At 34.1% G+C, this 9,436-nt stretch overlaps 3 protein-coding genes across 4 annotated transcripts; 1 reads left to right on the forward strand and 2 right to left on the reverse strand.

The window, feature by feature from the left end:
* The first annotated feature begins 403 nt into the window (after nt 1-403).
* On the forward strand, nt 404-2,699 carry LOC149940638 (putative E3 ubiquitin-protein ligase UBR7). Its single transcript, XM_090178470.1, has 10 exons — nt 404-613; nt 694-824; nt 899-959; nt 1,028-1,177; nt 1,235-1,340; nt 1,412-1,521; nt 1,584-1,706; nt 1,767-1,935; nt 1,997-2,058; nt 2,459-2,699. Exons 1-10 carry the CDS (start codon nt 419-421, stop codon nt 2,552-2,554), a joined length of 1,203 nt encoding a protein of 400 aa, XP_090034596.1. The 5' UTR covers nt 404-418; the 3' UTR covers nt 2,555-2,699.
* On the reverse strand, nt 2,544-4,642 carry cni (protein cornichon). Of its 2 annotated transcripts, none has more exons than XM_090178471.1 (5): nt 4,495-4,641; nt 4,251-4,319; nt 4,071-4,183; nt 3,854-3,997; nt 2,544-3,015 (listed from the first exon to the last, which is right to left on the reverse strand). In XM_090178471.1, the coding sequence occupies exons 1-5, from the start codon at nt 4,633-4,635 to the stop codon at nt 2,988-2,990; spliced, it is 495 nt and encodes a 164-aa protein (XP_090034597.1). In that variant the 5' UTR covers nt 4,636-4,641; the 3' UTR covers nt 2,544-2,987. The 2 variants fall into 2 exon arrangements, with proteins under 2 accessions (XP_090034597.1, XP_090034598.1); XM_090178472.1 differs by lacking the exon at nt 2,544-3,015 and adding an exon at nt 3,610-3,733 and having other exon boundaries at nt 4,495-4,642.
* A 500-nt stretch (nt 4,643-5,142) lies between these two features.
* Nucleotides 5,143-8,187, reverse strand: LOC149940640 (DNA-binding protein SMUBP-2-like). The gene has a single exon (XM_090178478.1). The coding sequence runs from the start codon at nt 8,156-8,158 to the stop codon at nt 5,234-5,236; it is 2,925 nt and encodes a 974-aa protein (XP_090034604.1). The 5' UTR covers nt 8,159-8,187; the 3' UTR covers nt 5,143-5,233.
* Nucleotides 8,188-9,436: the final 1,249 nt, after the last annotated feature.

The following is a 9,436-nucleotide window of genomic DNA, read 5'->3' on the forward strand; positions in this document are numbered from 1 at the left end:
GGTGACATTAAATTCTTGGCAGAACCACTCTTTGAGCTCTGATTGGCTGAGATCTGGCTATCGTCTGCCACGGCGTTTGGCCCATTTGCCAGTTACAAGGCAGCATTCTAGTTACCTATGAGATTTCTATGGCCGTTTCGCCACCTAGACTAGTTTCGGTCGCGAATAGTACCTTAAGAACGGAAGTTATCAGAAAAGTTGACTTTGCCTAAGATATGATTTTGTGATTGGAACTAATAGGGGAATAGAACATATATTCTGTAAATGTTTTTAATTAAATTCATTTAAAATTTTATTATTTTATCTCGAATCTCAATATTTTTGACAACAGCCAACTTTGATCACGTTGTAAGACTTGCCGTATATTTGCGTATCGTCAATTTTACGCGCGCGCCTGTTTTTCATAATATTTAGGAAAATGGCGGAACAATCTAGTGATTCAAAATTAGGAAACGAAAATGAATTACCTAAAACCTCTAAATTAAGCGACGATGAATGTAATAGTGATAGCGGAATTACCATGTTAGACGTTTTGGAAGAGGAAGAAAGCCTCGAAACTGATGCTAACGCCGTTCTCGGCGGCAGTGATGACCAAAATTGCACTTACATAGACGTAGGCCTTTGTTAATCATTTATTGCTGCGTAGCTTTCCGGCAAAATTTTCCAATGACCACAATGACCCCTTTCTTTTAGGGATATGTCAAAAGGCAAGCGTTATATGCGTGCAAAACTTGTACGGTAGAAAATGAATCAGCTGGTATCTGTTTAGCCTGCAGTTACGCTTGTCATGAAAACCATGATTTATACGAATTGTATACTAAAAGGTACACACACAATCTTCTTTAGCATGTATTATTTATGAGTTATAAATATATCTAAACATAAATTTCAAATACAGAAATTTTCGATGCGACTGTGGGAATACTAAGTTTTCAAATAATACCTGCTCTCTTTGGAAGGTCAGCCTTGCAACGCCTACACTTGGTTTAGGATGGTATTAAACTGGTATTTGCGTGGTTGTTTTTAGGGGAAAGAATCGGTTAATAAGGACAATCATTACGACCAAAACTTTGAAGGAAAATATTGCACATGCACCCGCCCTTACCCAGACCCTGAGGATGATACCCCAGATGAAATGATTCAATGTATTATTTGCGAAGATTGGTATCATGGAAGGGTAATTTATCCCTCTAGTTGCCAATTTATAAATAAATAAATTGAATTTTCTTCTCAGCACCTTGGAGAATCAATTCCTAGTAATGATGACTTTAGCGAGCTAATTTGCCATATTTGCATGGACAAAAGCCAATTCCTAAGACCTTACTACGTATCCCCAATTGGTAAGGTTATAATTAGCAGTTAATTATAGATTTTATGATTAGTAGCTACAATACAGTACATTTTATTAAAGTCAACAATGAATCTAAAGAAGGCAATGTATCGGTTGGAGAAGCGAGTGATCAAGTTCTTGAGCAAAATGGTCTCAATTTAAACTCTAGTGCAACTGTTAAACCTGAAGATGTATATTTTTACTCCTTTTTAACAATGTTTCCAGTCATATTCACTTCTTTAATTTTTGATAGGATAAGCAACCAAATGATACTGAGTGTTTGATAAAAACCCTTCCTAAAAATGACCAAAGTCGTGGAGCTTGTTTTTGGCCTGAAGGATGGAGAAATAAACTTTGCAAATGCAAAGATTGTCTTGTAAGTGAATTTAAATTGGAATTTGAAATTTTTAATAAATATTTCAACTTAATCTATTAGAAATTGTACGAGGAGAATAAGTGCTCATACTTATTGGACCCCGAAGATACTGTTCATGCTTACGAAGAGAGGGGAAAGTTAAAATTAAACAACGGAGAATCTCAATACGATAGAGGTCTTTCAGCTTTAAACACCTTAAACAGGGTTCAACAAGTTGAAGCCATTCATGGTTATTTTAATTTAAATTTTAATAATTTTGAATAAATACTAAATTTAAAATGTGTTATTAGAATATAATAATATGAAGAGTGAACTGAAAGATTATTTGAAAACGTTTGCTGAAAGCAAGAAGGTAAATTTTACAAAGTTTTAATTTTATACAAAATTTCGAGATTGGTATTCCCTGACTATTCTCAGTTTTTCCTGATCATTTTAAGAGATTTTCCCTGACTTTTTAGGGCAAAATATTGGTTTTATATTTTAGAAGTTAATAAATTTAAATGGACTTATATTTCAGTAAAAAGGTTATTGCAATGTTGAAAAAATTAGCCAAATTTTCAAGAAAATAATAATCATAGATCTAGAGTAAAAATAGCCAAGATAAAATTGAATTCCTTGACTTTTCCATGAATTTTTATAAATTCTTACAATTCCCTGACTTTCTAGGCCCATTTTTAAATTCACTGTTTACCCTGATGTGTGGCAACCCCGTTTTATTTATGAATCTTTAATAATACCATTTTCAATTACAGGTCGTAACTGAAAATGATATAAGAGAATTTTTTGAAAACATGCAAGCTAAAAAAAGGCAGAGAACGAGCTATCATATGCCCCATTTTTGCCGTTAAATACACCGGAAGTTCCCTAGAATATACCCCTTTTTTCTGGTAGTTATTAAAAAGATTACTCCCAAATAACTTTGTTTTGTTTTTATAATCTCCCGGATTTTTATCTTGGATATTAAAATTGGTGGTACACCTGTATGTCGTCATTTTCAGTTGGATTTTTTTATATTTTCTTAAGAAAAAGGAATAACATTTATCTTCACTTGAAATATATAAATTAGGAATTTACGGGGAATATTTTATACAATGATTAAATCTTTCTTAAGATGACCTTTAAATGAAAGATGGTTTTTTTTTGCCTTGACACAACCAAATACCAAACTTTTCCGGTGTTTTTTCAAGACCAAAAAAGTGAAAATTAACATTTATAATATGTATGAATTATTTGTGTTAACCAAAAGGAAGACAAACTTTTTGTTCTGGCGCAAGAAAAAATCTAACCAGATATTAAAGCGTAAATCATTCTGTAAAAGAAACAAAATTTAATTATTTTAGGACATGTTTCATTGGAATGAGAAGAGCTAAACATTTCCCAAAAGTAGGAAAAGGTAAAATTTAAATATTAGCAACGAGCTCAAATAATCAGGTCTATCGGACAGTAAATTAATTAATATTATAAAATTAATACCAATAATTACGATTGACTAAACTTTTATGTCAATATAGATTTAAAAGTATAGTTGGGAATAATAATGACATAAGTCACATAAAAACAGACGTATGACATTACCTAGTTTCCTAACACTAATTTTCTACTAAAAGTGAGATTACCACAGAGCATATAAATTTAAACTTAGGTAAGGATTGACAACATAGATAAAAATGCCTGAGGAAACTGCTCAGTCGCTACCAATATTTCTTTACACAATAGTCAAAGCCTCTCAAAAGTTAAAAATCTTTCAAAATTAAATAAATGCCCCATTTATTATAAATAATTCTGAATTATTATGGATATAAAAATTTACTATTACAAACCCAATTTTGAGGAGCAATCATTCTAGAATACTTAATTAGTTTTGGCTTAAGCCATTAAATTAATTTAATAGTTCCCTTTCTGCAACAATCCTGTTTTTAACTGATATCCTTTTGTGTCATACATATATCTATAACGTTACGTATGACAAGATTGCTACACTGTAACACAGTTGGTAGTCCAAATATCAATGTTTAGAAGTTACTGCACTGACAAACCCATAGAATTTGATAAACTATATTATTAGCATTACTTATGCTCAAATATAGGTTTGATTTAACTCGTTTCTAAATTTAATGTAAGCTTATTTGCTATTATCATTATCTCACCCGTATAAGTAGTAAAAGAAAGATAGAAGGTAGAATCCTAATTTGATCCATCCTTCTTTCATGGCTTTACTGAGCTGGTCAGCGTTCATGATTGATGTAGCATCATACAGTCCTGGCCCACTCATAACGGGCCTCGTTCTATACCTGTGATAGTTTCCTTGTTAGTCATTATTACTATAGCACATTCCAACTAAAATAAAATAATTTAATTTAATACCTATTAATATGGTACAAGATGAGAGGAAGATTGAGTATTATGGTTAACCATTCCATGCCGAAAAGGAATAGCACGTTACAAAATATGTGAAGCCCATATTCGGGAAGGACAAGCTTCAAAAAAATAATCAACATTTAATCGCATTTTAAATATAATCAATGATAACTGATTTAAACTTACAGGGTTTAGACTATTACATTGATCTATAGGATTTTTGTAATCCGATTTCAGTTCGTCAAACGCTATGACCTAAAAAATAAAGAAGTCGATTTCAAAAATTGCTTGGCGGGAATGGGGGGAAAAAATAAAAAAAATCCCATGATGACAAGGCTTAATACGGAATGAGTCACTCATCCATTACTAGGTTTCTTGGAAGAATGATTACTACTATATCATTGGGTTCGATAAAAATTAAACGACTTACATGGAAAACTGCAAAAAATATGAGGAAAGCCGTTAAAACGAGCGCAACAATATAACAGAAGGCGACAAATGTAAACGCCATATTTAATTCATCGCAGTGACTGTCGTCTGCTTGCCGGTTTCGTTCATGTCCGCCAATCATTACCACCCGCCAATGACGATACAAAATGCAAAAATCATCGGCCAATGAAAATATAAGACCCCAATTTCAAATTGAGAAAATTTAGTTTATTATTTACAGGTGTTCAATAAGCATCTAACAATGCGGTCGGGCTTTTGTTTGAGCATCGATACATGCAAGTGGAGTTAGAGACGCGAAGATAGTAACAAAATACAAATTAATTCAATGTTATTACGATTTTGAGGGGATCTATATCACGCAAAAGCGAAGATACATGGCGGCGAAAAGTGTAGGCTGTGTAGCGATTGGGGAAGGGGTTATAGAGTTGTGCAAAAACCCTTTTTATGGGGATCGAATCGAATATCAAATATCAAAATACCAAATCGAATATTTATAACGTCAAATAATTTGGTAGAATATTTTTAGAGCAAAATTTTAAGCGTTAACTGATCAAATACCAAATAGTATAAAAAGTCATGACCAAAGAAATGATGAAAATTGAATCTATAACAATTTAAATATTTTATTTAACTTTCATCGATTTCACAAAATTGAAGGTCAGTTTTAAATAATAAAAATATCAGAAAATAAGTTAAAAGTAACAATTTTGATAGAAAAATTATTTTTTCTTGGCTTTCCTTTGAGAGCTCAATTCTTGTAGTTTTTTATCTAATTTACGTTGTACATGCACCCTTTTGACTGAATCGAGTTTCTTAGCGGTTTCCTTAGAACAATTCGCTATTTCCTTACGAATAGAACTACGAGCATGAGCTTTAGCTTCATCCCCACAACCATGAATTTCAGCCATGTGATGTGATAAACAAAACTTTTCTTTACAAAACTGGCAAATTTGACCCAAAAGAGAAATATTCGATTTACATTTAGAGTATGAGCAAATATCTTTGACCTTTATTAAATTGTCCAATAGTGAGTCAATATCTTCATCTTTCGTTTCCAACACATTTTGTTTTGGTTTTGAAACCCGTTTACTCGTAGCTTTTGGAATATTCCTACAATGACTAGTATGAAGTGTATAATTACTAATAAGAATATACTTTGAGCAGTGCTTGCACATCTTGTCTTCAACTTTCTTCAAAGTGTTTATATTATTTTTAACCAAATTTGTATCGCGTTGGCTTTTATCATCCTTTGCTAACTCTTGTGATGCAGATTCTCTATCTTGCGCATTTTTAAATAAAACAATTCGTCGTTTTTCTCCTTCACCTTCACTTATATGAATTAGACAAAATGATTCAGCTAACTCATGAACCAACATCCTATCAAAAGATGTGAAAGATGTAGGAAATTCCATGCATGAATCTTCACTATTTATAAATCCTAAAATTTTCTTCTCATATTCTACTTTCTTCATTTTATCTTCTTCAGATATTTCATTTTTGGGTAAATTGGAAGCTGGAAACAACTTTGATTCTTTTTTTTTTATTTCTACTTCAAAGTGAGTCTTCATCTTTGCCCCCCCTTTCTTGGTTTCCAAATTTTTCTGTTTATTGTCTTTTGCCTTCTTTTTTGTTTCACCAGCTTTCTTCAATTTTAAATACTCTGGTCTAGCAATCTCTAGAGTCTGTAAATCGTGACTATACTCATTTGCCGAATGAACTTCTCCATGTGAATTAAGGTACTCGAGTAGTAACTTCAAAAAGGTGTGTCGGGAAACTGTGACGGAATCACAGACTACTGCTAAATGACGTTTTGCCCTAGTGATAGCTACATTTATTCTCCTATCTTCGGCTAAAAATCCAACTTCTCCTTGTTTATTCGACCTGACCAGAGTCAGAACTACAACCTCTTTTTCTCTCCCTTGAAAACCATCTACAGATCGGATTTCCAGAGTTGGATATTTCTCTGATAGCCGGCATCTAAGAAGTTCGACTTGCAAATTGTAAGGAGCAATAACGGCAATATCTATGGGATTTATACCACTTTTGATCAAATTTTCAACATGAATCGACACCAAGTCCGCCTCCCCTTCATTTCCTTTGGAATCTTCTTCATCAACATCCAGCTCATACATGTTGCAAGCAGCTGTATCAATTAAGAATAAAGGGACTGATGTTATTTCATTATCTTCGATTCCTGGCAAATCTTTTAATAGCTGAAATGCTACCGAATTGTCAGCTAAGAGTTTATCTTCATACAGTGTTGATGAGGAAAACTTCATTATATCTTTGTGCATTCTGTACTGAATTTCCAAGAGTTTAACAATGGATGATTCGGGACTGTTTCTGCTTTTGTCCAACTTGACCAGCCTTTCCATTAAACTAATTGCTAATCCGTCTTCAGCAGCAGCCTTGGAAAAAATTGTAGGAGGAAGTTGAAGGTGATCTCCGGCCAAAAGACATTTGGGAGCTTTCAACAGAGGTATCCAACAAGCAGCTTCCAGAGCTTGAGAACATTCATCCACAACCACCATGTCAAAATGTCCCAGGGGCAGATATTTAAGAGGACTTTCATTAGATGATCCTACCAATGTTGACAGAATAACATCAGCATTTTTCAAAACTTGAGTCAAAATGTTTCTCTCTCTTTCCTTGAGATCCGCTGTTAGTTTTTTCAACTCTTCTCTGTAACGATATGGGGCTTTCTTTCCTTCTTTATTTTTCTTCGCATTCTTGATTCCCATTTGGTCAATCTCTCTCCTTAGTTCTAATATCACTTGGCTACCTTCACATCTTGACAGGATATAGTCCAAACTCATTTGCTGGATTGTTGAGAACATTCTTGCTGGATGGCCCAAACGAATTAATTTCAATTTATGGCAAGCAAGGCGTTCCAATAAATTATCCACGGCTATGTTAGATGGAGCGCATACTAAAAGTTTATTTCCATTCTTGACACTCTGAAGAATTATTTCAATGACTGTAGTGGTTTTGCCAGTTCCAGGTGGGCCATGTATTACAGCAACTTCTTTTTGCCCCAAAGCAAATTTTACGGCTTCTCTCTGTGGTTTGTTTAAATTCTGATTTATAAAAGTCAATTCATTTGTATGCATATTTGTTTGACAATTTTGTGGATCAGCGATTCCAAAGAGAACATCAATCAACTTCTCTGCTATTCCATTCTGGTATTTATCCAAGAGTTCAAGAGCATGCTTCATTCTTCTGTATGTGACATCATTAGAAAGTTTAACTAATGAGTAGGTTGTCTCCTCATTAAGATCCAGCATCTCAAAAGGTTTTTCCATTGCGAGCTTTACAAATTGGTTGGAGCAAGACATCACAACTCCGGATTCAATAACATTGCGTTGCCCATCATTATTTACAGACCACACTCCTGCAATATCTCCGCTACTGAATGAATGCGATGGTAACTCTTTCCCAGTCCAAGACGGTCCAAATTTGAGTATGCATCGTCCATACATACCAGTTTTGTAGGACTCGACTTTAACCTTTGATATGCACATTCCCTTTCTTTGCAATGTTGACATTGAAAGCGTTTCCAGTAAAACTTTTTGGCTATCAATTTCTTCATTCTTTTCAATGGTTAATAGTTCTAAATGCGTTTTTACGAAGTCTGACCGATTCATTTTGATTAATTTAATATTTATCAACAATCTACTAACCAGTCCTTCAGGGGGCTGTGTCTGTGCATAGATATAGGAAACGTATATAAAGGTGTAGATAAAATATTTAAAAGGGAGTTAATACGGAGGTGACAGCTAGCAGAAACGCGCAATTTCTGCAGGCTATCCTTATAAGGTGCTATCTATCGGTAAGAAAGCTCGTGCTATCGTCGTGAGAGCCATTGTCTCCTGCTTAAAAACTATACTAAAAGTCACCAACAGATGGTGTCTAAAGACTACGGGCTGCGGAAGGGTACCAAAATGCTAAGAGAGCTCGCGCTCTTGGTCACGTGCCTTCCTCAATGGTGTCTGCTAGGACGGTGTCAATTCCGTATTTTATGTTAGACTTAGACGCCCCGAAATTTATCTAGACCTTTATATACATTTCTTATATCTATGGTATACCGTGAACATTTACGATGGGGCTGTGTCTCTACGATACAGATTAATTCGACAACAAAATGAGACGTACCTGAAATAAGGTTTTTTTCGAAGCTGGTCCTAGTTCTTGATGGAAAGTAGAACCATTTACCAGTTACTAATTTATTTTAATCAAATATAAAATAGACCTCGTACCCCAAATTCAAAATCACTACGTCATTCAACTCACTCTTAGTCAAAACCACTTCTTGCCAGAACTCCGAAAAAAATTACCTCCTTAGTTACCATGGTAATCAACTATAGATAACGCTTAATGGACAGAGATTTTTCGGAGGTCAAAGGCCGAAAGTAGGTAATTGCTTGGTTACAAAACCGTCAACCAGAAAGCCACCGAGAAAGCATTCTAAATTCGAATCTAGGGTCCTATGTGATATTACAATTTCCACGTTTTTAAAATTGCACGTGCCACGTGGAGTTTGAAATTTTTTAAATAATAATTTGTCCGGAAATATTTAATATTTAAAAAATATACACAATAAGTCTATAATATTGTTCAATTGTAACAATATTATACACTTATGATACACGTATAGGTTTGGAAATGCTTTTCGCCCACGAAAATGAAAGTTTGGGTACCATTTTGTAACGCACGTCATAATACCCATGATAATATAACTACGTACCCTAGATTCGAAATCAATCTCCTTGCACGTAAACGCAGGCTCTTACTTCAGTCATGGAGGAAGAAACTACTATCCTGGAGAGGAAAAGAAGGCTAGCGAACAGTGGCTCAATTGACCTTTGTGCCTAGTAGAGTGTCTCCACCTATCGATGAACGGAATAACTATAACTTTATAAAAA

The sequence above is a fragment of the Leiobunum rupestre genome, chromosome 6 (genome assembly GCF_980474605.1).
Source record: "Leiobunum rupestre chromosome 6, qqLeiRupe1.1.hap1, whole genome shotgun sequence".
NCBI classification, from domain to species: Eukaryota; Metazoa; Arthropoda; class Arachnida; order Opiliones; family Sclerosomatidae; genus Leiobunum; species Leiobunum rupestre.

Bases quoted from the DNA above. Each gene is read 5' to 3' on its own strand.
- LOC149940638 (XM_090178470.1), top strand. From the start codon at position 419: ATGGCGGAACAATCTAGTGATTCAAAATTAGGAAACGAAAATGAATTA. The intron at 960-1,027 runs GTCAGCCTTGCA...GGTTGTTTTTAG, and splicing joins ATACCTGCTCTCTTTGGAAG to GGGAAAGAATCGGTTAATAA. The intron at 1,936-1,996 runs GTTATTTTAATT...ATGTGTTATTAG, and splicing joins ACAAGTTGAAGCCATTCATG to AATATAATAATATGAAGAGT.
- LOC149940640 (XM_090178478.1), bottom strand. From the start codon at position 8,158: ATGAATCGGTCAGACTTCGTAAAAACGCATTTAGAACTATTAACCATT.
- cni (XM_090178471.1), bottom strand. From the start codon at position 4,635: ATGATTGGCGGACATGAACGAAACCGGCAAGCAGACGACAGTCACTGC. The intron at 4,184-4,250 runs GTAAGTTTAAAT...ATTTTTTTGAAG, and splicing joins AATGTAATAGTCTAAACCCT to CTTGTCCTTCCCGAATATGG. The intron at 3,998-4,070 runs GTATTAAATTAA...AAACTATCACAG, and splicing joins ATCTTGTACCATATTAATAG to GTATAGAACGAGGCCCGTTA.